Source organism: Balaenoptera ricei, chromosome 1 (assembly GCF_028023285.1).
Source record: "Balaenoptera ricei isolate mBalRic1 chromosome 1, mBalRic1.hap2, whole genome shotgun sequence".
Taxonomy (NCBI): domain Eukaryota; kingdom Metazoa; phylum Chordata; class Mammalia; order Artiodactyla; family Balaenopteridae; genus Balaenoptera; species Balaenoptera ricei.
The window spans coordinates 188,387,144-188,414,140 of NC_082639.1; the positions used below are offsets into that span (position 1 = coordinate 188,387,144).

The 26,997-nt window shown below is 36.9% G+C and overlaps 1 protein-coding gene across 2 annotated transcripts in view; it reads right to left on the minus strand.

The window, feature by feature from the left end:
* ASPM (assembly factor for spindle microtubules) overlaps positions 1–26,997 on the minus strand; it is a 62,162-nt gene that overhangs the window by 22,771 nt on the left and 12,394 nt on the right. For both annotated transcript variants that reach the window (XM_059906003.1, XM_059905999.1), the window contains exons 4-17: positions 21,321–21,425; positions 20,773–20,919; positions 18,893–19,138; positions 18,547–18,614; positions 16,392–16,533; positions 15,719–15,849; positions 15,032–15,207; positions 12,851–12,996; positions 12,676–12,761; positions 12,017–12,238; positions 10,750–10,957; positions 10,503–10,645; positions 10,255–10,383; positions 4,932–5,126 (exon numbers count right to left, since the gene is read on the minus strand). In XM_059906003.1, the coding sequence (XP_059761986.1) occupies positions 4,932–5,126; positions 10,255–10,383; positions 10,503–10,645; positions 10,750–10,957; positions 12,017–12,238; positions 12,676–12,761; positions 12,851–12,996; positions 15,032–15,207; positions 15,719–15,849; positions 16,392–16,533; positions 18,547–18,614; positions 18,893–19,138; positions 20,773–20,919; positions 21,321–21,425 (2,144 nt within the window). The remainder of the gene's footprint in view (positions 1–4,931; positions 5,127–10,254; positions 10,384–10,502; positions 10,646–10,749; positions 10,958–12,016; positions 12,239–12,675; positions 12,762–12,850; positions 12,997–15,031; positions 15,208–15,718; positions 15,850–16,391; positions 16,534–18,546; positions 18,615–18,892; positions 19,139–20,772; positions 20,920–21,320; positions 21,426–26,997) is intronic.

Consider the following 26,997-nt stretch of genomic DNA (forward strand, 5'->3'; position numbering starts at 1 on the left):
GCAATCCCATTCCTAGGTACCTTCCCAAAGAAGTTGAAAACCAAGTCCACAGAAAAACCTGCACACAGGTGTTTATAGCACCTTTATTCATAATGGCCCCAAATTAGAAGCAACCAATATGTCCTTCAATAGGTGAAAGGATAAAAAAAACTGCAGTACATCAATATGACAGAATGTTATTCAGCAATAAAAAGAAACAAGCTATCAAGGCAGGAAAAGACATAAAAGAAACTTAAATGCATATTGTGAAGTGAGAGAACCTATCTGAAAAGGCTACATATTGATGAATTCAAATTATAGGACATCCTGGAAAAAGCAAAAGTATAGAGACAGTAAAAAGATCAATGGTTGCCCAGGATTTTGCAGAGGGATAAGAGATGAATACGTAAAGCAGAGAGGATTTTTAGGGCAGGATTTTTGTCAAACACATAACTATACCACATAAAGAGTGAAACCTATGGAAACTAAGGACTTTAGTTAATTACAGTGTATCATCATTTGTTCATAAATTGCAAAAAGTGTACTATAAAAAAAAGAAAGCAAAGCAACAGAAATGAAAAATATCTGCATTAATAGGATATTATTCTCATGCACTCTTTAAAATATTTATTATGATTGAAAGAAAAAATTATTAACATTGCCTGATGTAATTTTATTTGTATGTAGGTTTAATAAATAAGACCGCTAAAACATAAAAGTTGGGGGAGCAAAGGGACCTAGATAGTGGCAAGTTTTCTACATTCCATTTAAAGGGATAAAATATTGATTCTAAGTAGATTAAAATTTTGTATACTGAAATGCCTATAGCAACCAAAAAAAGGCAAAAAACCAACCAACCAAACAAACAAAACCCAAATAACCAAACCCCTGTACAAGGGGATAAAATAATAACTAAAAAGAAAAAAGATAAACTAAAATGTAATACTAAAATGTATTCAAATAATTGAAAAGACAGGAAAGGGGAAAGAGAAGAATGAAAGAAAGTGAACATTCAGAAAACTAAATAATAAAATGATAGATCCAAATCCAAACATATTGATAAATATCTGAAATATAAATGGTATAAATCATCAATTAAAAGACAGAGATTTTCAAAACATAAAAACTATATGCTGTCAAGACTTTAAGCCATATATAATGATGTAAGCAACTAATAAGTAAAAGAAAGGAAAAAAATATACCCTGCGAATGATAATCAAGTGAAAGCTGGAGTGGTTATAGTAAGAGCATGCAAGGTTGACTTCAGAGCAAAGAAAATTATGAAGGATAAAAAAGGAATATTACACAATGATAAAAAATGATTAAAAAAAAATTCAACTCACCAATGATAAAAAATGATAATGATAAAAACCAAAACTCAACTCACCAAGAGGACATAAAAATTCCAAATGTGTATGCACCTAACAAAACATCTTCAAAATACATGTAGATAAAACCGAAGGGAGAAAGATACATCCACAATTATAGTTAGAGACTTAAATACTGCTCTCTTGGTACAAGACTAAATAAACAGAACACCAGTTAGGATATAAAAGAACTGTTAAATATCATCACCCAAATAGATCTAATTGACATTTATAGAACACTCCACCCAACAACAGAATACACATTCTTTTCAAGTACACAGAACATTCACCAAGATCAGAGACCAGCAAACTCTGTCTGTAAAAGGCCTATTGATTAAGAGAAAATAGTTGCAAATCACTGACAAACAACTTGTACCCAGAATATAGAAAAAGTCTCAAAACTCAATAAGATAAGCTCTCAATTATAAAAATGGGCAAAAGATTTCAAGAGACACTTCATAAAGAAGATAATCGAAAGGCAATTAAGCATTTGAAGACATATACATAGCCATTAGGAAAATAGCAACTAAAATCAAGACACCGCTACACATCTGTCAGAACGACTGAAAAACATAGAAATCGGTGTTGCTAAGGATATGGAGCAATTAGCATCCTTACACTTTGGGGGTGGGCAGCAAAGTGGGTTAAGCCACTCTAGACACAGTTTGGTGATATCTTATGAAGCTAAACATACGCTTACCAAATGACCCAGCAATCTCATTCCTAGCTGTTTACCCTAATGGAATGAAATCACCTAAAACTGGAAACAATGCAAATACCCCTCAACAGATTAATGTATAATCAAATTGTGGTACATCCATACAATGGAATACTGTTCAGCAATGAAGGAGAATAAACCACCGATACATGCAACAACTTGGATGAGACTCAAAGGCATCCTGCAGAGAGAAAAAAAAACCAGTCTCAAAACTTACCTACTGTATGGCTCCATTATGTGACATTCTCAAAAAGGCAAAACTATGGGAATAGAGAGCAGAGCTTGGGTGCCTGGGGCTGGGTGAGGAGGGAGAAAGGACCGCAAAGAAATAGAATGCAACAGTCCTTCTGGGAGATGGAACTGCTCTGTATCCTGATTGAGGTGATGATTTCACAACTGTGTTTAAACACATGTGTACGTGTGTTTAAATCTGTGGAACCACACACCAGAAAAAGAAAAGCACATTTTACTGAGGGTTAATTTAAAAATTAAAATTTTAATTTTAATCAACGTAAAGTTAAAATTTATTAAATTTAAATTTTAAAAAATTTATAATATACCTAGGAACATATGAAGATATTTAAGACCTCTTGCATCAGATCATAAAACCATTTTAGGAGACTTTTAAAGAAGGCCTAAGTAAATAGGAAATAAATACCATGTTTAGTAGTAAAGATATCAATTCTAACTAAACTGACCTATTCAATTAAATCTCAATCAAATTCCAATATTTTTTAAACTTCAGATTCAAAATATGTGTGAAAATGCAGAGGACTTTAGAATAGCCAAAAACTTCTTAAAGAAAACAAAGAAAGTTTTATCTACCAGACATCCAGATTTCTTGTAAAGCTGAAGTACATGGCTCACTGGTAGACAAAAAGAACAGTGAAATAGAAAAAAACTCTAGAAACAGAACCACACATATAAGAATATTTGATGTATGCTAAAGATAGCACAGCAATGAGGCAAGTGTGGTCATTTCAGTAAATTGTAACTGAAACAATGGCTATCCATATATACAAAAAGAAAAATGGTCCCTAACACAAATCATTTGCAAAAATTAATTTCAAGAGAGATTTAAATGTGAAAGACAACACATTAAAGGTTTCAAAATATAATACAGGAGAATATCTTCAAGGCCTTAGGTTGAAAAAACACTCCTTAAATGGTTCAAAAATAAACAAACAAAAACAAACCCACTAACCATAAAAGAAAATTAAGAACTTTCACTGAAAAGACATAAAACTATAAACCACGGTCTGGGAGAAGACATTTACAACACACATATCCAACAAAGGTCTGATAACCAGAATAGATAAAGATCTCTTACAAATCCACAAGAAAGCAAACAATCAAAATAAAAAACTGAAAAAAAGATCCTTGAAAAAACACTTCACGAAAGAAGACTTTCAATATGAAAAGGTGTTCAATGTCATTCATTACCAAGGGAATGCAAATTACATCTATTCTAAGATACCACCGTACAACGACCAGAATGGTGACCAGGATGGCTAAAATTAAAGAGATAACTTCCAAGTATTATAAACAGCTGGCGGTGCTATAACCACCTTAGAAAAATCCTTGGCAGTATGTACTAAAACTGAAATATATATTCCCTAAGATGAACAGTTGTACTCGTAGGTATATGCCAAACAGAGTGAATATATGTCACACCAAAAGGCACGTTCATAAAAGCTTTAGTCATAACAGCTCAAAACCAGAAAGCCAGATGTCCATCAACAACAGAACAGACAAATAAATTGCAGGATATTATAAAATGAAAGTTAAATCAGTTACACTCAACAACACTGATAAATCTCCACAAATTTCATGTTCAATAAAAGAATTCACACTGTCTGAACCCCTCTATGTAAAATTCAAAAAACAGGCAAGACAATATCAGAGCATTTAAGAAAGATGTATAGGAAAAAGGCATGATTAGCATACATTAGAATAATGGTTACCTTCGGCTGGGCTGGGGGAGTAACTGATTGAGAAATGCCTTCTGAGAGGCTAGCAATATTCTATTTCTTGACCTAGGTTGTGGTTACGTAAGTATTCACCTAGTGTGAAAAACCATTAGGCTCTACATTTGTGTTTTGTGCAATTTTCTATGTGTAATATTCCACATTAAAAAAAAGGTTCAAAGAAAGAGAATTTATCAAATCAGAATCTCTCACTTTCAGTAGTAGTAGCCAGAAACAAATCTCCAAATTTATAAAATAGATAAAATTCAATGGCATTTACATAGGGTAAATTTAAATAGTACACCTCTCTGATGTTATTAAAATAGAATGTAATATCAAAGACTAACATTTGGATGTAAGGAATATGTCCATTAAGTAAAGTAGATACGTTGAATTTTTTTTTTTTACTCAGTAGAAAAATTACATAGGCATTCTATAAACTGATTATAAGTAGTATTTCCAGCACTTGCCAACTAAGTGGGCTGGAGAGGAAGATGTACACTGTTATCCCCAAAGAAAAGTTTCCAGGACTCATAGTAAAGATGAAAAAGAGAGTGTGGCTGGGTTTATGGATATACAAGGTAGAAGGGTACAGTGTGCCAGCATGACCCATAGTGGAAGATTGCAAACCTCTAATGTAAAACAAAGAAGACAGCACGGGGTACAGAATTAGACTGTTCCCTCCTTCAGAGCAAAGGAGGTGTTTCGATTTGTTTGACCCTTATGCTGAACACAGCCAAGAGTTTTACATGTAGTAGGGAGGTATCAAATATTTGTTAAGGTTAAGTACTAGATAAAATATAGAAGCCTAAAATATAATAATTTAAAACTTTATCATATTTTACTTTCTTAAAAAGTGTCATTATACCTTTTTAAATTCAAAAATTCAGAATACTATACCTGAATAACAGATGCTGATTTATTTTGAACTTTTTCTAGTTTTTCCTTTTTTAACATTAATAATTTTCTCTTTGCTAAGAGTCTTCGCCAATATTTCTGAATGACCAATGTTGCGTTGACCTCCTTTTTCAATTGTCGTTTAGTCAGAAAATTGATTACAGCTGACTGAATAATTCTTGCAGCTTTGTCTCTCTTCTAAAAAAAAAAAAAAAAGCACTTAATCCCTTAAGACCGTAAACCATTATTTGTAAGAAAATCACCTGTTAAATATTAATCAAATTGATCCTGGAAATAAAATGTCCCCCAGACTTATTGTAAAATATGCTCATCTTTGGAGTATAGACACTTTTGGGCATGTTGAAATAGCTGATATATTGTTGAACATATTGAATAGACTTGCAGATATAGTTATACGATAAAACAAAGATTCCTAGGAAATATCATCCTAAGATAAGGATCACAGACATGTTTGATTTATCACAGATCGTCGGTAATCAATATAAAGTCAATTTAAATGTGGTATGTGTCTCAGATTATGGTGCAGTGAATTCACGTTTGATTTTTGAGAAAGGGATGGACTGTAGGAGAAAAAAGAGACTCTGAAACAACATGCTTTACGGTATAAGGTGGTACTGTTTTGCTACAATTTGAAGAAAGGAGTTCACAAAAAAGGAAAGGCAGAATACCCTCCTTTAGCCCCAGAATACACTGCGGCTTTAAGCCATAGAGGCTGAAGAGAACAGAGTACTGGGTCGTGATAAGTGATGCCAGGAGTGCCCTGTGGCGTTGGTGGCCAGAGAGGAGCTGGCCGACCCGGGAGCACTCGAGGCCAGTGCCCTGCACGTCTCCACTTCTTACTTCTAATCATGAATTAGTACGAATAATAAAAGATTAAATACCAGGTGTCAGGCACCACTCTAAACACCGCAGGAATGATTCATCCAACCTCACAACAGCCGTTAAGAACAGATGAACAGGCACTGCTCTCATGGCCATGAGGAAACTGGGGCTGAGCGGTCAGGTAGACAGTCAGTCCACCAGGAGGATGGCCAGGATTGGACGTAGGTAGTCTGGCTTCAGAGTTCGTGCTCTTAATCATTTTGCTATGCTCTTCAAGGCTAGATCTATCACTTCAGTTCACCTGAATTAGAAACTGGAATATAAATTATTCATCTAGTGAAAAGGAACAGCTTAAAGATCGTCTGATAACCCTTCTCGTTGCTGTCTGGGACAGTGCACTATGCAAGAGTGGGCTCTACACAGAGATTAGCTATACATTCTAATTATTATTTAATTAGAATCAGTTGTTGGTATCTGTGGATAGAAACTGCACAGTATGAGAACACAACTAGGGAAGGGATCAAACTGCTATTCTGACAGAGGAGAAAGGGAACTAATGGACTGAAACATATACTAAGGAATGGTGGGGGCCATACATTGGATCACACCCTTGAGTGAGGAAAGACTAGACAGTTCTAAAATTAGGCTGAGGAATTATGTCCAACAAGTGGATTAAGCCATCTAACATCATTGTCAGTACTCTGTGAAGCCTGTGGCCTTTAAGGCTGTAAAGATCCAAGTTAAAAGCACATCCCCCTTCACCAACACCCACAACTTCAAAACATATCACAAAGCTACAATAATCAAACAGTGTGGAACCAGCATAAAGACAGATATATAGACCAATGTAATAGAATAGACTGCCCAGAAATAAACCCCCATGTAACTGGGTTATTGATCTTTAACAAGGGTGCCAAGACCACTCAATGGGAAAAGGACAGTCTCTTCAATGAATGGTGTTGTGAAAACTGGTGTTTGGATACCAACATATCAAAGAGTGAAGTTGGACCCTTATCTCACACACTATACATTTATTAACTCAAACTGGATGAAAGTCCTAAACATTCAACCCAAAGGTATAAAACTCTTAGTAGAAAACATAGGGTAAAGTTTCATAACATTGGATTTAGCAATGATTTATGAGATATGACACCGAAAGCACAGGCACAAAAGCAAAAATTAGACAAAGTGGGATTACATCAAACAAAAAACTTTGTTCATCAAAGGACACAATCAACAGAGTGAAAAGGAAACCTACATATTGAAAAAAAAAATTTGCAAATCATATATCTAATAAGGAACTTGTATCTAGAGTATATGAAGAACTGTTACAACTCAACAATAAAAAAATCAAATAACCCAGTTAAAATATGGGCAAATGAAGATATTTCACCAAAGATGACATACAAATGGCCAACAAGCATATGAAAAGATGCTCAACAACACTAATCATCAGAGAAATGCGTATCAAAATCACAATGAGATATCTCTAAACTACTACCAACAAACAAACAGAAAACAACAACTGCTGGCAGGGATCATGGAGTAGCTGGAATCTTTGTTCACTATTGGTGGGATTGTAAAATGTAACCCACAGTGACTACTATTGGAAAACAGTATAGTGGTTCTTCAAAAAAATCAAAAATAGAATCACCATATGATCCAGCAATACCACTTTTAGGTAGATCTCCAAAAGAACTGAAAACAGGGTCGAAAAGAGGGATTTGTACACTCCTGTTCATAGCAGCATTATTCACAATAGCCCAGAGGTGTAAGTAACCCAAACGCCCACTGAATGGATAAAGAAAATGTGGTATATACACACAACGGAATACTATGCAGCCTTTAAAATGAAGGAAATTCTGCTGCAGGCTACAACATGGGTGAACCTTGAGGACATATGCTAAGTGAAAGAAGCCAGTCACACAAGGACGAATATACTGTATTATTCCACTTATATTAGGTATCTAAAGTAGTCAAAATAGAAAGTAGAAAGGTAGTTACGAGGGATAAGTGGGGGAGGAAATGGGGAATTGTTAATGAGTACAAAGTTGCAGTTCTCCAAATTGAAAAATTTCTGGAGATCTGTTTCACAACAATGCAAATATACTTAACACTACAAATGGTAGTGTTCGGTAAACTTAAAAACTATGAATAATCTAAAAAACAGTTAAGATGGTATATTTTATGATATGTGTTCTTTACCACAATTTAAAAGAAAAATATTTCAGGGGAATAAAAACCACCCAACTTATTAGCTTAAAAAAGAATATGATGCAGTTCAAAAGTAGCTTTTGAGTCAAAAGCTATAAGGACCAGGGGCATTTTTGGATGCAGTAAGTTGACATAAAATGAAACTGAATTAATTCAGCTTGTAGATCATCTCAATCTCACGCAAACTAATGTGGAACAATTGTATGTGACATTAGAAAAGCTACAGGGAAAGGAAAGTAGATAAGTTCAAAGAGCCAAATATATTACAAAAACTAGCAACTATTTGAAAACTTACATAAACCAATGGCAAAAGTTGCCATACCCGCAGTCACGGACCACATGTCATCGTTTTTAATCCTACCATGTGGCTGAGCCAATCTGTTACCAGTTTATTTTTAGTTTGCTTTGTATATGTAAAGGATTTACTTTGCTTTGGAACTGGTGCCTACTCACTCAGGAAGAACTAAGAGGTAGAATGTGTCGGGGACCCTTGGATAAGCCTGCTTCATTCGTCAGGGAATTTGGGCTGTTTAGCCAATGCTTCTCCGTCACAACAAGAGCTTGAACCATTCTATTCTCAACAAATAGTTTATCTAAATTACAATAATGACTAAAGGAAAACATAGAACCTGGAAAATAGCTACCTCAAGGTAGTGTTTATGTGCTTACCAGCTTGGGATATTTCTACAGGAATATGAAGGGAACCTGGTGGTTCATGTTCCTAATAGCAAATGAAGAGGTACTCTTGGATCTTAGTGTAATTGTATAAGAAAAGGAGCATTGTCACCTGGAGAAAGGAGAGAAGCAGTGGTTTTCTAAAAAAAAAAAAAAAAGGGAAATTTCCAATACTTGGACAAAGGAAATAAATCAAGAAAAGGGATCTTGTGAGGAAAAAGCTAAGACATTTCTGCAATTGATATGTGATTAATACAAGACTATCTTGAGCAGAAAACTAAGATTTCATTACCAAAAGAAAGAAAAAAAAATCTAATTGATACCTGTTTCTTAAAATCTTAAATGTCTCATTTATTGTCCTATAAAAAGAATTAATGAACTAATTTGAGGACTGGCCAGGAGGGTGTCCTCCTTGAAAACTTTCCTAAGACAATTCTCCGAGAAGCCTCTGGAAGTGCCAAGTTATCTTCCAAGGATATGTGGGCAAGGAGGCAGACCCTGGGAAGATAAGGGGGGAAAGAAGGCACAGAGAATACGTGGCAGCAGAGAAGACCCCTTGCGAGTGTAAGCCACTGCCTACTTCCCAAAAGTTACTACCAAGACTTTAGTGGGGCCAGAGCAGATTATTTCAATTAGTGTTATTTCCAGGTCTGATATGGTGTGAGAGAAAACATGGTATGTTTATGAGTCGCCAAAATTTAGCTACTTTACAGCTACTAAGAACTTTATCATAAATGCATTGTAATTCAAAACCGAGGAGCCATCCTGGGTGAAATGTATTTCTGGAACATATCTGATAATATTTCTTAAGCATGGCTGCTTCTTTGATTTCTCCAAATAAATACAGCATTATTAGTGGAAAGAGTATGGAGATAAAAGGATTAAAATAGTTTGTTCAATTTGATCAAGGAGACCATTTCTCAGATTGTTAAAAATGACGTGTTTTCTCAGAACTCAAGAAAACACTTATTTTATGTTACTGCAAAATTCATACTATTGGGGTTGCAAAGGAAAACAGTAAATAACATCCTTCTCCCTGTGCTTAGGTCCTAAACATTTTGAGACATAAAACGATGGAAACCGAAATGCCACTTTTAAACTAACAAAGGATAACCTAGAAGACAGTTTCATGGCAGACAAAATGAGCTGGCTAATTGAACTGCAGAATCAGGCAGGTGACACCCAGGCCCGAATGGCACTGGTGGAGGTCAAGCCTTCCAGAGCACAGCATGAAAAATTAAAGGAAAACTCCTGTTTCCTGGAGGCAAGTCAAGAGTCCAGGAGGAAGGAGGGAAGAGCGGAGTCAGACCTCCCCAGTTAGCTTTTCACAAATTTACGATGTGGTTCAGGTACTCCATGTCCCCTGGAGCAGATTAAGTGAAACGATGGCAGAGGCTGGAAGAAATATTGAACGAAGGAAACATGAGGAGTTTGGGGAAAATATTCATCCCCAACTCGAAACACACACAATTATGAAAATTACCTCAGTAATTTCCTACCTCGGTAAAACGTAAGAACAGTATCAAGAATCAATCAGCTGACATCTTATGAACTACAATTTAGGTTATAGTGTTTTTTCATTTCTGAGGAGTACCTGATGGCATTTTAGATCTTTTCTTAGCTTGTATTTTCTCCAAGTTGTTTGTATAAGTCGAGCGGCTCTCGTTTCTTTACGAAGATCCAAAAGCCTTGCACAAAGAAATGACAAATAGGTAATAACCACCTAAGAGACAACATAAAAGGTGAAAACAGAAGTTTCCATGAGACAGAGAATATAAAACTTCCTATCATCTGAGACTCTGATTATTAAGAGGTATGATTGGTTAAGACACTTTTACTTACCTTCTCGTCGGGAATTGTATTTGACATATCTGAGTGATGGATCATAGCAGGTATTCCACCGAGGTCTCTAGCTGCAGACCTGACCAACTGAAAATTTTTCTTTTCGTTTTCTAGGAGTTCTTTGTATAGTTCCGAAGTATTTTCTGCAATGCAAGTAAAAGAGAGAGCTCAGATTAGACTGCTCTTGCCAGAAATCAGACAGGCCAACGAAAAAACTGGAAAAGTTAATCAACCAAAAGGGACTAACCCTGATCAAGTGCTTTAAGAGACAAATCCAGGGAACTTTCATCAGATTCAGATGATGAGTTTAACACCACAGAACCAGTTTGCGTACACTCTACGGTTTGGGTGGTACGCTGACATATGGCAGCAAAAGGCACATAGCAAGGATGGTAGTGGTGGATCAGGTAACATAACACCCGGCCATCTGAGAAAGACACTGTAAAATTCTCCACCTGATTGGAAATATCAGAAAAAGAATGAACTGTATTTAGATAGGAATATAGATTCTAATAGTTTTATAGTCCATATTTCCTTTGAATAGTTGACTATCATGTTAATTTCTAGTAGTGACTAGTATAATACCATATTCACGGCCAAATCCTCACCTATAAAATATCAGTTATATTGTTGTTCTGGGTTGGATAGTGTTCGTCAAAAATTCGTGTCCTTCCCAGAATCTCCGGATGTGACCTTATTTGGATACAGGGTCACTGCCGGTTTAACTAGTTAAGGTGAGATCACACTGGAGTAAGACGAGTTCTTAATCAGATGTGACTGGTGTCTTTATAAGAAAAGGAGAGACGCAGAGACAGACCCACAGGGAAACTGCCGTGTGAAGACAGGCAGTGATTGGAGTGATGTGTCTACACAGGAAGGAAGGCCAAGGGTTGCCAGCAGGACCGGAAGTTAAGAGAAAGGCATGGGGCACATTCTCCCCTAGAGCCTCAGCACTAGGGTCTTCAGGGCTCTCTAGTACTTAACTGAAACATAGGTGATTACCCATATATTTGATGGTTCTTCTGTTTTATATTCTTTACCAGATATTTTATTCATGTGTGTCAGGACCATTTATTTTCATGTATTTACACTTAAACGTACATTTCATACAGAAATACAGGATCGATCTGACAAATGATTATAAAAGACACAGCTAAGACTCCTCTCCTCCTCTCTAATGTCCCTCTGTGCATGGGGGGGGGCGTTTATTTGCATTCACTCTTGTAATGAGGGTGTGATCCTTTGGCCCACAGTTCTACGCAAGCATCTCCTATTAAGACTCCCAACTAGGGCATTTTTTTTTTCTTGGTGATACATAAAATAACCGTGCATTATACAATTGGTGACAGATTAGATGACACTAGGTATGTGACAGTACCCTTACTCATTAGAGGAAAAGCTTGCTGATACATATCAACTAAATTATTTAAGAAATGAAAGAAAATATTTCACATGCTAAGTTTGACTTTAACCAAAATTTATTTAAAGAAACTGGGCTAAAACAAAGAACTTACTTTTTTATTATAGAAGTCACAGACAGCATTTACCCAATCCATCAGCAGCTTTATGCTTTCACTATATTGTTCAAAGTGACCACTATGCCTTTTGTCTTTTTTCTTACTGATAACAGCATCAGAATGGCATGACACTGCAGACATTGTTCTCTTCATACTCTGTGTGTGCTTTAAAAAGTCAATTTCTTCCTTTAACTGATCTAAATTAAGGGAAATATCCACCTGAAATACGAAAAGAGGATACAAATCTTTATATTTTTCATATATTATTTTTGACCCACAGAAGCTAAAGTCTTCTATTATCATGATTTTTTTTTAAGGCAAACACAATCTACGTGGAAGTGATGGAATGTGTAAGTGGTTAAGTGCATGGGATCTGCGGCCACGCAAGCCTGGGTTCTAATCTCCTCTCTGCTTCTGTTCAATGCTGAACCCTAACTCCAGTCTCCTCCCCTATGAAGTAATGACAATAGCTACTTTATAGGGGCATTGTGAAGATTAGACTGGAATATACTTAAAGCAGTTACCACAGTTCCTGGGACAGAAGAAAGTCTAGTTAGTAATAACTACTACTGTTAGTCTTTATTTGATGCAAAATGCTTTTATAAATCAATATTGAAAATGGATAAAAAGTACAAAATGTACCAAATGTACAATACCTGAAAAGCCAATACTATCTTCCAAAGCAAAGCCAGAGTTTTTTCTTTGTGCCTATCCACAATATCCTTAGAGAGGATTGTATTTCCTGCAAATGGAAAGATAGTCCGTTAGCACAATATATGTACACATCAATTTTTAGTGAGAAGAAAAGTTTTATAGTTACTCAATTTTTACCATGCTCATCATTCAACTGAATTCCTCGTGATTTAAGAATTTCAAGAACAATGTCAACATTGTGCATCTTTTGTAGACGACTTATTGCAGGAATCCTGAGTTTCTTTGAGAGATTCCAGTTTCGTGTGAGAAGTTCCATGGTTCGCCTAACAATAAAGGAATTTTCAGATGAAACTGTTAGATAAAAACATACACGAAAAATGAACTTCATTTAAATAAAGTAATCACCCACATCAATCTTCCCGATTTAAAGGGTTTTAGGTTAGAAAGACCCCAAAATACTATCTCAAAACTCTGTTGCTCCATAGTTAGCAAATAGAGTTATTTCTCATTTAAGTCGGGGGGTTAAGGTCTGTGAACAGAATGTAAGAATGAAAAATAAGATGCACACACACAAATGCACACAGGAATAGAAAAACAAGGTTCTATAGGGAAAGGAAAGGAAAATGGACATTTATTGAGGGGCTACTGTATTCTACACATCAAGTAAGTGCTTTCTTTTCTTATTTTAGTCCCCATGGCAAATCCCACAATCCGGCATTATTATCCCATTTTTGGCGGATGAAGAAACCAAAGCCCAGAAAAGTAAAGAAAATTGCCTGTGATCATACAGCTAGTAATGACAGGACTAAGGTCAGAACTAAAACCCAGTTTTACAGTTTCCAAAGCCATGCCCTTATACCTATACCAGATAAGATAAAAATGTTTGAGTGCCTACCTTAAGAAGTCACTTATACCACAGTTTAAATTCAAACTCTTAGTATCATCTAGTGCTTTACACTAGACAAAGATCCCTGTTTCCACAGAAAAATCAAGCCCCAACTGATTACCACATATAGTTAAAATTTGGCAGAATTGTTTACAGAACCATATTTCTAAAGGTTAGGAAGCAATGTACGATCATTGTAGGCCAACCACTCAGTCAACGTCTGAAGCGTTTCTGCAACACTAGACTGACCGTCACCTACAGCATCAGTGGATTAACCATACCCAAGTATCCTCAAATGACCTTGAAGACCTATGGGCATTTTGCTGACACTGAAGAAAACAGAAACTTGGTATGCAGGATCGAGTCTCTTAACTAGCAAGAGTTCCTGACCAATGACAAAGCATCAACACCCAACACTGGGAAATCCTCACTAACTCCTATAAAAGCACAAAAATGTCCTTCATTGTCAAAAATAGCACTGAACATAAAGCCAATCACTGCTCCTCCTGGACAGTGGAAAAAGTCTAAAATCGTGAATTCCTATTGGCCAGAAAACAGATGTGGTGGCTTGGATTCATGAAATGAAAAATTAAATATAAAAATAATATGGAAAACATTATCAGCAAATGCTCTGGCCTATATGGAAATCACTCAAGTGAGAGGAAACTATAGTAAAGTTCAAAAGACTGTTACCTTGCCATGAGAATATATGATCAGAAAAGAAAAGAAAGTTCATGGAGATTTAATTTAGAAGGCAACAAGGGACATGCATGCTGTTTTTGAAGAACTGGGGATTCACAGAGATATAGGGATCCCTTCCTCACAAACGTCAAACGAAATATAAATTAGAGAGTTTCCTAGAAACAAGACGGATGTCTTCAATCCACATGTCCTAAAGAAGCCAACCAAGGCACAGTGTAAAGGCCACTCCTCCCAGAGCAGGCACTGGTAACTGCTGTCACACCAAAGCCAATGTTGAGGATTCCAGTTTGTTACTGAGGAAACAGCATGTGATCTGAAGCCAGACACATCCCGAGCTGATGTCCACCACCACTGTATAAAACCTGGGCAAGCCACTTTACGTCTTCATCTCACGTTTCCTCACATGTAAAACAAGGTTAACACGACTAAAACTGGTCTCAAGTGATGTACTCATGAACCCACTGCAGACGTAAAGCATTACTGAAATGTTTGATAGTTTAATTAGTTCCATGCCTTCCCCAACTCCTATTCTGGGGTATCAGTGGTTCCTACTCAGACTCTGTCACATTCCAGCAGGGAGAAAAAAATGTGGATAGGAGACAAGGTTTCTGGGCCTAAAATTTTCCCGAACTTATCCCAACTTTTTTAAACCCTAGATTTATCCCATTACATAAAGGAGCAAGAAAGATTGTGTATGTATAGAAAAAAGTGTTTTCCAGAAAATTTTAGTCTATTCTAGTGAGCAAAATAATTCCATTTCTTATACTTACACAAGACGCACCCCACATTGCAAGTCTACAGCAAGATTTGTAACAGCAAAATCAAATTCATCGAAAGGTGTCTGAACATGGTTCACAGGTAATCCCAGGAAGCTCAGGTGACGGGAAAGGTCACCTTCACCGCCTAGGAAGTTTCGTGAAAAAGCCAGAAGAATTTCTTTACTAGCCTATGGAAAAACAAGTGGCAGGTATTATATTCTAGAATTATAATTTTATTTACAATAAAAACAAATTCTTCAAATCATTCTGTGCATATAGAAATAAAATTAATAGTAGTATAAAAAGACGGTCAGTTTCATATCCTATAGTAACAATGCGAGCCTCATATATTTCCAATTTAAGACCTTTTAAGAAAGTGCTCATAATTAATAATACACTCTAAAAATTAGCATTAATTTGGTAACATACTAAATTAGGAAAGAAATTTTCTCCCAAATTAATTCCTCAGAAGCATAGTTACATTCATTCTCAAATCAAAGTTAAGAACAGGGTGATATGCTGGTGAAATGTCAACCAACAAAAGTTAGGCAGGGTTAGAACTATTGGGTAGGTATTCCTATCCTACTCCAGAGTCCTGTTCTTTGGGAAACTCACTTTTTCTAAGGAGGAAATATACAATAAAAACAGGCGAAAGTCTTAAATGTGAAATATAAAACAAATATAAAATGAAAACTATACCTTGAACTCAGCATCTTTACAGAAGAGACAAGGATCATGGTCAATAAGTCTGGAGATTTTAGCATAATCAAGAAAACAAACCAACAACAATAGCTTTTTCAATGTAAACTTAGACAAAGCTTCTTCATGACCTGAAATAAAATACAAAAAAGCCTAGCAAGTTAATCTGTGCAAGTTTTTTTTTTTTTTTGGTTCTGAAATATTTTTCTATATTTATTTATTCTGTTGTGCTTTTAGTCTATATATTCCTACTAAGGATGCTTGAGATGTGTTTTATATTTTAAAGTCAAATTATCTTGGAATTCTTTGTAAGATTATAAAACTCCTTATATTTACCCTTTTTTGTGGCTGGGTTGGTTGCTTTGTTTTGGCAGGGGGAACGTAAATTGGTGCAGCCACTATGGAAAGCAGTACGGAGGTGCCTCAAAAAGCTAAGACTAGAACTACATATGATCCAGCAACTCCACTGCTGGGTATACATCCAAAGAAAACAAAAATGCTAATTCAAAAGGATACATGCACCCCAATGTTCATTGCAGCTCTATTTACAATAGCCAAGAGATGGAAGCAACGACCTAAGTGTCCATCAACAGACGAATGGATAAAGAAGATGTGGTATGTACATAATATATAGACATACAGATACATCTGCAGTTGAGGCAGAACCACTTACCATCTCCATATAGATGAGGAACGGTCGGGTGCCTATACTCGGCTGCAATATCAGGATTCCAAAGCAAGCGATTCAGAATAAACATTGCCAGCCCTGTGACATCACTGTTGTCTTCCAAAGGGATGAGTTCTCCATATATTGTCTAAAAAGAAATTCATGCTAAAGTTGGGACATGTGTCATCTCTAAGGAGCATTGGGATGCAAAAGGGGGAAGACAGACCATGACATTCTAAGGAACTGGCGCTGTTCTACGTCCTAGAGAGTATGGGAATAATAGGGATATTTGCTACAACTCTTTGGACTGAACATATATGTTTTGTGCAATTTTTAGTGCATATAGTATATTTCACAATGAAAAAGAAACGAAAGCTCATGACTAAGACAAGTTCTTAAAAATCATGTGACAAATAATATTTACATTTTAATTTTTTCCTTTAAGAACTATCAAATGTAGGCCTGTTGTCCAAATTTAATTATAACTGTCCCACAGAGTATATCATGAAGGTACAACAGACACGTAAATAATTCTAAACTTTCTAATAGTTAACAAATGGAAAACCATCTGTAAACCATGGTTTTAAACCATCTGGGACGTTCAGATCTGTATATAATCAATGATTAAAATATGTCATTAATTTAACATCAATATGATTACTATTAACGATTTTTAAAGCAATTAGAAAAAACTAAAAATACATCAAATTATATTTTATAACCTTACATTGACAAAACTAGGCAAAAGCATGGCAAAGTATTAATATCTGCCAAAATACAGAAATTTTATCTTTATTTACTTATTTTTTTTTTTTTGGCCTGTGATGCTTTTTTAAGATCCTCAAAGGTCACACCCACTAGCAGAACCCTAAGGTGTGGTGTAAGGTAGAATGTTTTGTCCACAATTATTCATCCCTCCCTTCCCTTTAAAAGGTCCTATTCCCAACAAATGGCATAGACTTGCTGTGCCTCTTGTGAGAGAACAAATATTTCTGCCTCATTTGTGTCTGGACAGATGATGCACTTTGGCCAGAAATATGGTCGGTAGTGATGCACACTACATGTAAGCAGAAGTTTTGAAAGGCATTGCGTGTTTCCACCGAACTCTCCTACGTTTTACCTCTGCCACAATAAAGCTATGCCCCAAATAGACAGGTTCTACTTTAATTGAGGTTCTGGAACTATTTGACATGTGAAAGCGCAGCCAGTTGATAGGCAATTTTCTAATTAATCTTTCACTGAAAGAAATAAGAAATTGAACTGAATTTCAAATCAATTGAAATAAGAATTAAAGTAAGAAGTCTTAGCAAGGACACTATCGAGCTGAGTGACCAGAGTAGGCTTCTTATTCATTGCCTCAATTCCTTGATAAATAGCCAGATTATTGTAAAGATTCCTTTCAGTACCAAAGATTTTTTTATTCAAAAGCCTAGAAGTAATTGAAGCAAGAATGAGATATCTCATGTGACAAAAGTAAAAAGCCTAAACAAAATATGAGTACACCAGTAAAAGACTAAAGGAAATGGAAACACTGAGGATTGTAATAAAAGAATATTTTTAAGAGTCGACTCCTAGTGGTTTTCTAATTCAGTTAGTTTTAACATTCTAAATATTATTGAACCATGCACCATGTGAAAAACTCAAATTCTGATGACGCTTTCATGAGAGGTGTTCCATCAAAATGGTTCCAGTGGCATCAGACCGGTGTAGATTCCAGTCCCGACCAGTCATGGGCATTCAGCGAGTCACTTAACATCTGAGCTTCTGTTTTGTCAGTGAAGTTGAAATAATAATACATACCTCACTGGGTTTTACAGAGATTTAAACTAGGAAATGTATTTACAACAGCCTGGTATTGTCATTGGTAAATGCTCAGAAAGGAGCTAACTATACTTGTTATTACATCTGGTACCAAATTATATATTGTATATATTTAAGAAACTAACAGGAAAATTGCTATATAACAAAATGGCAATAATATATAATGATGGGGTCTATTAACCTAATGAGCATTTATTAAGGGACCTTAAATTTCATACTGAAAGATCAATTAAGCTAACCAAATGACTTTATAAGTGAAACCATCATTTTATTAAAGAGTCTATTAAAAGTATATAATAAAAAGATGTTTCCTTTTTCAAAAACTGAAAGGTGTACTTACCTCTAGGCCGATTCGTAGCCACAAAGGATTATATGACAACAGCCAATTCAAGACTTTCTGCCGTTCTCCTGAAATACATGTGAAAAGCAAGTAAGGTCAGATCACTAATCAAATAGAGACAGTAAATAAAATTTCATGGAGAGAAATCAGTGGCCAAAAAGGAAAATCGCATATATGAAATAAGTTAAAGTATATTTCCACTCTTTAATATACGTACATGATCACATTTAAGTTTGTGAAATTTTAGGCCGCAAAGTGAAACCATGTATATATATTTGACACTGAAATAAAAAATTTCTAGAGTGTTTTTAAACAATTAATCTCAAGATTTCTATAATCTTCTTACCCACATCTTTCCAGAGGTGTCTGTCTTTTCGAACAATTAACCGCCTAGCTTCAATTTCAATTTCAAGCTTTTTCATAGCTTTAACCATTTTTCCAGAAGTAAATAAGCGACACGCAGCACGACGTAATCTATTCAACCTGCAGCGAGCGGTATAAGCCCTGAGAGATACTTCATCCTTGGTAGGAGCTCTCAGGACACTTATTTTATGTTGACTCTCTACCCCCAAAAGAAGAGTGGAAGCATTTACTGGGTAAAAACGAGAGAAAGAATGTTTCTGGTTAAACAATATTTATATACATTTTAAAACCCAGCAATAAATGCAATTGAAGATGGCCAAAACAGAACCTACTCCCCGCCCCTTCCAGCCTGCTTCTTCTCTTTCCCACCTCAAAATAAAGGTGTCACCGTTCACTCAGAACCTTAGGCCATCCTATCATTGCAACCTCTTGGCTCTGCCTTCAAACTGTATATCCCAAGTCTAACCATTTCTCACAACCACTATTGTCCAGGTTCCAACATGATCACCTCTAACCCAGACTGACGGGAGAGCCTCCTAACTGGTTTCGCTGCTTCCACCCTCTTTATAAATTAGAAAGCTAAGCTGCTGAAGAATGTGATTTGTTAAAATCAGTTACATTTTGAAATGCAATTTGAATTTTTATAAAACACATTTTCTCTCAAAGAGAGAACTAAAAATCATGCTTTGTTTACTTTTGGAAAATAAAGAAAAGTACCTCAGAGATCATCTAATCAAAGGGCTTTTTAATGTAAAATTCCCATACACACTTCTCTAACACTTACAGACCAGCATCTGCTGGAACACTGCCGCAAAGGAGAAAGCATCTCCCTAAAGTCAGCCTGCGTGTTGCTTTGGCAAGTTAAATATTTTAAAGGGTTTTTCCTTATCCTGAGTAGAACTGATCCCTGTAACTTCCATGGGAGAGCAGCCCAAGTGAAGCTTCCTTCTCTCTGGAGAAAACTCTTTAAATATTTGAAGGATACCATGTTTCCATCCTGTTCTATACTTGAGTTTTTCTCTTTTCCAGAGCAAACACTGAAATATTTTTAAAATTCCCCATATCAACTGGTTTTCAGAGCCCTCATGATGATATACTTGTCTACAAACTTCTTAAACTAAGGTACAGTGGAGACAACACCCCTAAAGTGATCAGGCCACACAAGACTTAAATTGATTCACCAGGACACCACACTTTATTCATGCAGCTGAGACTGAACTGGATTTCTAGGCGGCCATGTCTCACTTTTAGTGCAGATTCAATCTATATCAAAATAAAACCCATTCACTGGAAAGGCTAGAAACCGAACTGGCTGAGGAGCAGGAAGAGAAAACAAAAAGAAAAAGTAAAGTTTGGAACTTTCAGCACAAAATTCCCTAAAACTTCTCACCCGCACAATCTTTTTTTTTTTTTTTTTTTTTATTTATTTATTTATTTATTTATTTTTGGCTGTGTTGGGTCTTCGGTTCGTGCGAGGGCTTTCTCCAGTTGCGGCAAGCGGGGACCGCTCTTCATCGCGGTGCGCGGGCCTTTCACTATCGCGGCCCCTCCCGTTGCGGGGCACAGGCTCCAGACGCGCAGGCTCAGCAGTTGTGGCTCACGGGCCCAGCCACTCCGTGGCATGTGGGATCTTCCCAGACCAGGGCTCGAACCCGTGTCCCCTGCATTAGCAGGCAGATTCTCAACCACTGCGCCACCAGGGAAGCCCACACCCGCACAATCTTGAGCATCTGTGTTAATGATCTAGTGAGCCATGCCATTAATGACAATATAATAAACATGTATAACTAAAGAACGAAAAATCACGTTAAAAAACTACCTGTTAAAAGTATTATTTAATCTAAACATTAACTAAATGTTTACCTTCAGAAATATTTGTTTTTACAGTGAAGTCATCAGGAGTTAATATAAAATTTAGCCACCAAGTAAAGCCCTGTTCCTGCTTTTCCTTCCAGCGTTCATCATAAAACACGTTTTTTGCAGCAAACGGCATTGGGTGTCTAGGAATACCTAAGAATACAATTAGGTTATGGGATAAGAAATTTTCCTTTAAATTATTATACAATCTATAGCAAAAGACCATTTTTACCAGCAAAGGCACCTTTAAAACACTGAACAATGTTTGCTTTTTCACTACTTGTTAGAAATAGTTGAAAGTATTTTGGGTCTAAAATGTAGTCAAAGTAAAAGAGAAAAAGTAAGGCAGTACCTCCTGGTTTTTTAAAAATCCCAAGTAAAGTGAGTCAATTTCACTGAACTCTGAGAAAATATCCTGTTATTTGAATACACACTTTAACAATTCTTCAAAGCTTTTATTTGACAAAAAAGTATCAATTCATTTCCATTTGAAATGCAATTAATGCTTCATTCCATGTCAGTTTTTTATAGACTTTAAGATATTAAACACTTGCCTGTTTTTAGTGGTTTTATGAAGGTCAAATTAGATTGTGCCACAGGAACAATGGGTTTTGTCTTTTTGTTTGTTTTAAAATGAGGAGTTCTGTGTCCTAAAGAATCTAAAATATATGAGAAAACAGAATAATAGCATTTAAAAAATGAAATAAATTCTGTGAATGAACTGTTGTCAAGTTAAAATTTGGGCTCTCCAAAATCATATCTGTTTAGAAAATGCTGAATAAACACTATGTGCCAGGGTATGAACTCGGGTAATAAAACTTATGTCTGGAAGTTACAGACCAGAAACTACAATGTATTTTGTGTCTACAGAAGCTAGGGTTCAGATTCAACCAGTTCACTGTGTGTGTATATACACCAGACTCCATGCTAGGTGCTGAGAAAGCAGAATGGAAAGATGTGGTCCCGGCCCTCAGGAAGTTCTCGGTCTAGTACATAAGTGTAGAAAGAATCACAATACATTATGGAAGAAGTACACATGAGAAGTCATGGGACAAGGGGAGGGAGAGCTAAGTCACCTAAATGGCAGGACAGCCTCCTGGCGGGGGCAACCCTGAGCTGACCCTGCAGTGGATGTGACACACCAGGAATGGGGGGCCTTTCGCTGAACTGCAAAGTGCCCGGAGCCAAGAACACAGATAAGAAAAACAAGACAAAAAAGAGGTTGGAAGAGGAAGAAAAGAATTCAATACTATTAAAAATAACAGTGACAGCTAATAGTCGAATACTTTGTGCCAGGCACTATCAGAGTCTTGTAATTTGGGTTATCTCATGCAATCATCACCAGAAACCTATGAGAAGTGCACTTTTATTCTCTACATTTTATGGAATCAGGATACTGGAGCTTAGAGCAACTAAGCCACTCGGTCAAAGTCACGCATGCTAGTAGGTGGCAGAGCTGGACAGTATAGCTCCAGAGCCTGCACTATTATTCATTCAGTTACAAGTACCTGGTGGGCCAGTGAAGGATTAAAGTCCAGGCAGTAACACCATCATATATATTTCAGAAGACAGAATGGACAATGGACTGAAAGGAGTCAAGACTAGAGATGGAAGCCAAAAGGAAGCCATCCCAGGGGCCTAAGTTAGCTATGATGAGAACTTAAAGGAACACGGAAGCAGTGGAGACAGATTAGAGAAGAGCTATTTTCAGAGCAGAACCAACAAGGCTTAATGTCAACTGACTAGGCAAGTGATGGAGAATGAGAGCCCCGATGGGTCCCTGTGCCTCACCCCGGTGATGAGGGAGATGGTGGGTGGTCCCTACAAATAATCTGTCTGAACGCAGTTCACTCCCTCAAAGGCAGGTTTCACACCAGCTTGCGCTGCTGCTTGATACAAACAAGAAGCCAATAAAGGCAGAGGAGGCCAATAAAGGCTAAGGTCCAGGGCAGAATCCAGCCCATGGCTGTTTGTGTACAGTCTGCAAGCTAAGAAGAATTTTCACATTTATAAATACTAGTTGAAAAAAAAAAAAACCCCTCCAAACAATTATATTTCATGACACATGAAGATGATATGAAATAGTCACACCTGTTCATTTACACATTGTCCATGGCTGTTTTCCCTTCCACAATGGCAGAGCTCAGCGGCTGTGACAGAGATCATATGTCCTGCAAAACCTAAATATTTACTATCTGGACCTTTAGAGAAAAAGTTTGCTCAGCTTTGATTTAGAAGAACTGCAAATCTATGCCAACTGTCAAAATAAGGAGTATGACCAAATTGTTACATAATAGCTATTAGGTTATAAGGATCTTTGCATTTTAACATATTTAAAAATAAAAATATGAGGAAAAGTTCCTCATTCTGAAGGCTTGCAAAAGCTGGCCCCTCCGCCTAGAACCATTTTATTCTGTGGGAACCTTCTTTGGACAGGTCTCACAGCTTCTTGTCAGTCACGTAAAGCCAAGTAAAGTGCCCCCCCTTCTGTGCTTTCACAATTCCCTGTGCATAGCTCAAAGGACTGGGAACAACTTAAGGACAGGCATGATACCTTTTCTCCTTGTATCCACAGAGCCCAGAACAATGCATAGGACATAGTAGGTACCTTATCAAGGCTGAATAAATGCATCTTGAAAAACTGACTTCTTTTTCTGCTCTCCTGGGTTTGTCAGAACAGAAAGAAGGCAGACACTCTTAGTGAGTTACCATGCTCATAAATCAGATATCCAGTGTGTGCAATTCTCTTTAAACCTTGCAAAGAGGCTCAGCTCAGCTAGGCGGCCACCTCAAACAAACGGCAGGTTCAAGTGTCAACACATCAGTGGTTTATTTGCTCATTCATTCATTCACTATGTCATTCATTCATCATTTATTGTACACCTTGTAGGAGGTCAAAACAGATACGTTCCTTACATTCAAAGAATTTGTTATCTGGTCAGAATATTTCTATAGGAAATAAAATGATGCAAGCAAAGAAATGGAGTTAACAGGTAGATACGAGATGTCTCGTATGCTGCATTCAAATTTGCTAAGGGAATATACATAGAGGAAAAAGTCATCAGGGAGTAAAGTACTAGAAATCAGTGAAAGATTTGAGTTAGTGAGAAAACAACATATATGAAAGTTAGTAAGAGGAGACATGGTCAGGAACAAGATAAGGATGCCCACTCTCATTACTTTTATTCAACATAATCTTGAAAATCTTAGCCACAACAATTAGTCAAGAAAAAGAAAGAAAAGCCATCCAAATTGGAAAGTAAAAAGTAAAAATTGTCACTATTTGCAGATGACATGATGCTATATATAGAAAACCCTAAAGACACCACCAAAATACTGTTAGAACTAGTAAACAAATTCAGTGAAGTTGCAGGACATAAAATCAATATACAAAAGTCTGCCGCATTTCTATACACTAATAACAAACTATTGGAAAGATTCTTACTACATCAAAAAGACTAAAATACCTAGGAATAAATTTAACCAAGGAGGTGACAGGCTTGTCACTGAAAACTATAGGACATTGTTGAAAGAAATTGAAGAAGACACAAATAAATGGAGAGATATTCCTATGTTCATGGATTTGAAGAATTAACATTGTTCAAATGACTATACTATCCGAAATCTACAGATTCAATGCAATCCCTATCAAAATTCCAAGGGCATTTTTCACAGAATGAAAACAAACAATTGTAAAATTTGTATGGAACCATCACGAAAGACCCCAAATAGCTAGAGCAATCTTGAGAAAGAACAAAGCTGGAGGCATCATGCTCCCTGATTTCAAACTAGATTCAAAAGCTACAGTAATCAAAACAGTATGATATTGGCATAAAAACAGACACATAGATCAGTGGAACAGCATACAGTCCAGAAAAAAACCCATGCACATATAGCCAATTAATTAATGACAAAGGAGCCAAGAATATACAATGGGGAAAGAAGAGTCTCTTCAATAAATGGTGTTGGGAAAATTGAACAGCCACATGCGAAACAATGAAACTAGACCACTATCTTATACCATACACACAAAAAATAACTCAAAATGGATTAAAGACTTAAATGCAAGACCTGAAGCCATAAAACTCTTAGAAGAAAACATAGGGGGTAAGATCCTTGACATCAGTCTTGGCAATGATTTTTTTGATCCCACACCAAAAGCAAAGGCAACAACAGTAAAAATAAACAAGTGGGACTACATCAAACTAAAAAGCTTCTGCACAGCAAAGGAAATCACCAACCAAATGAAAAGGCAGCCTACTGAATGGGAGAAAATATTGTATCTGATAAGGGGTTAATATCCAAAATATATAAAGAACCCATACAATTCAATAGCAAAAAACAAACCATCTAATTAAAAAATGGACAGAAGAGCTGAATAGACATTTTTCCAAAGAAAACATACAGATGGCTAACAGATACATGAAAACATGCTTAACATCACTAACCATCAGGGAAAGGCAAATCAAAAGCACACTGAGCAAATCACCTCACACAGTCAGATGGCTGTTATCAAAAAGACAACAAATAACAAGTTTGGAAGGGTGTGGAGAAAAGGGAACCCTCGTTGGTGCAGCCACTATGGAAAAGAGTATGGAGATTTATCAAAAAATTTAAAACAGAACTACCAAATGATCCAGTACTTCCACTCCTGGGTACTTTCTGAAGAAATGAAAACACTACCTTGGAAAGACACATGTTCACAGCAGCATCATTTACAACAGCCAAGGTGAAAACAACCTAAGTGGTCATCGATGCTGCATACATATGCCATGAAATATTAATCAGCCACAAGAAAGAATGAAATCTTGCCATTTTCAACAACATGGATGGATCCTGAAGGCCTTATGCTGAGTGAAATAAGTCAGAGAAAGACAAATACCATATGATCTCTGATGGCATCTGACGGAAACACAAAAACAAAAAACAAACTCACAGATACAGAGAACAGATTGGTGGTTGCCAGAGATGGGGCTGGGGGTGGTGGTGAAATGGGTGAGGGGGTCAAAAGTTACCAACTTCCAGTTATAAAGTAAGTCCTGGGGGTGTGATGTCCAGTGGGGAGGCTGGACAAGACTGCGCTGTGTATTTGAAAGTTGTCGTGAGAGCAAATCTGAAAAGCTCCCACATAATAAGAAACAATTTTTTATTATAATTATGTATGATGAGAGACGTTAAGAACAACAACAAAAGAGGATACCTGGACGGAACGGCAAGAATAGCATGGCTAGAATGTTGTTGAATAATAAGACAGCAGGCTGGATAAAGGGAGGTCACATGAAGACAATCTTAAGTGACAGAATAAGGAGCTTGGAAATCATCTGGTGACAGCAGAGGTCCACTGAAGGTTCTGAGGCAGGAAGCAGGTAAAGCCACGTACTGGACAGCAAGTGCCTCGAGCTAACTGGCACATCACAAGTTTGAGGCTGGTGGATCTCCAAAACTGTCATCCTTGGTCAGTGCCCAAAATAAAAACCTCATGTCTACCCGCTCTCTTACTTAAATCACAGTAGGATAGAAAGATGTGGTAGAACACGTACGCTGTAGACAGGGAGACCTGAGTTTAAACCGTGGCTCTATTTTAGGAGATTTTGTGACCTTGGGCAAGTTACTGGCCCTTTTGAGGTTGATATAAGGGACTTAGAGAAGGAAGTCATTCTATATAGAGGGGACAATTAACAGCTAATACCCTGAGGGAAGAGAATGTTGAAGGGTCAAGGATAACAAGGAAGCCAGGGTGACAGAAGCAAGAAGGACAGAGAGGAACGACGGAGGTTGGGAGGAGATCGGGCAACACAGACCTTACAGGGCCTTGTGCATCATCATTGTAAGAACTTGGCTTCCGGTGAGATGAAAGGTCGTCAGGGGCATAGAAACGGACAATGTTAGAATCCACTTAACAAATATTTGAAAAGTATCGCCCTGGTTGCTAAGTGGAAAATAGACTCCAGAGAAGGCAAGGGTGAAAGCAAGATCTGTCAGGGGGCTTGCAGTGTCACAGACAGGCTCGGATGGTGCCATCAGAAATGGGAAAAGTGATCCAATCCTGAATGTATTGATACTTGGAAGGAACAGAAGATAGGGTTTGTTGATGGACTGAATTTGGAATCAGGCAGACTGTGTGCATCTATAGAGAAAGGGTAGGAGAGAAACACACTTAGGGACAATCCCAAGGTTTGGGGCCTGAAATGAGAGGAGGTCAGAACAGAAGTGCTGTGTTGGGAGTGATAC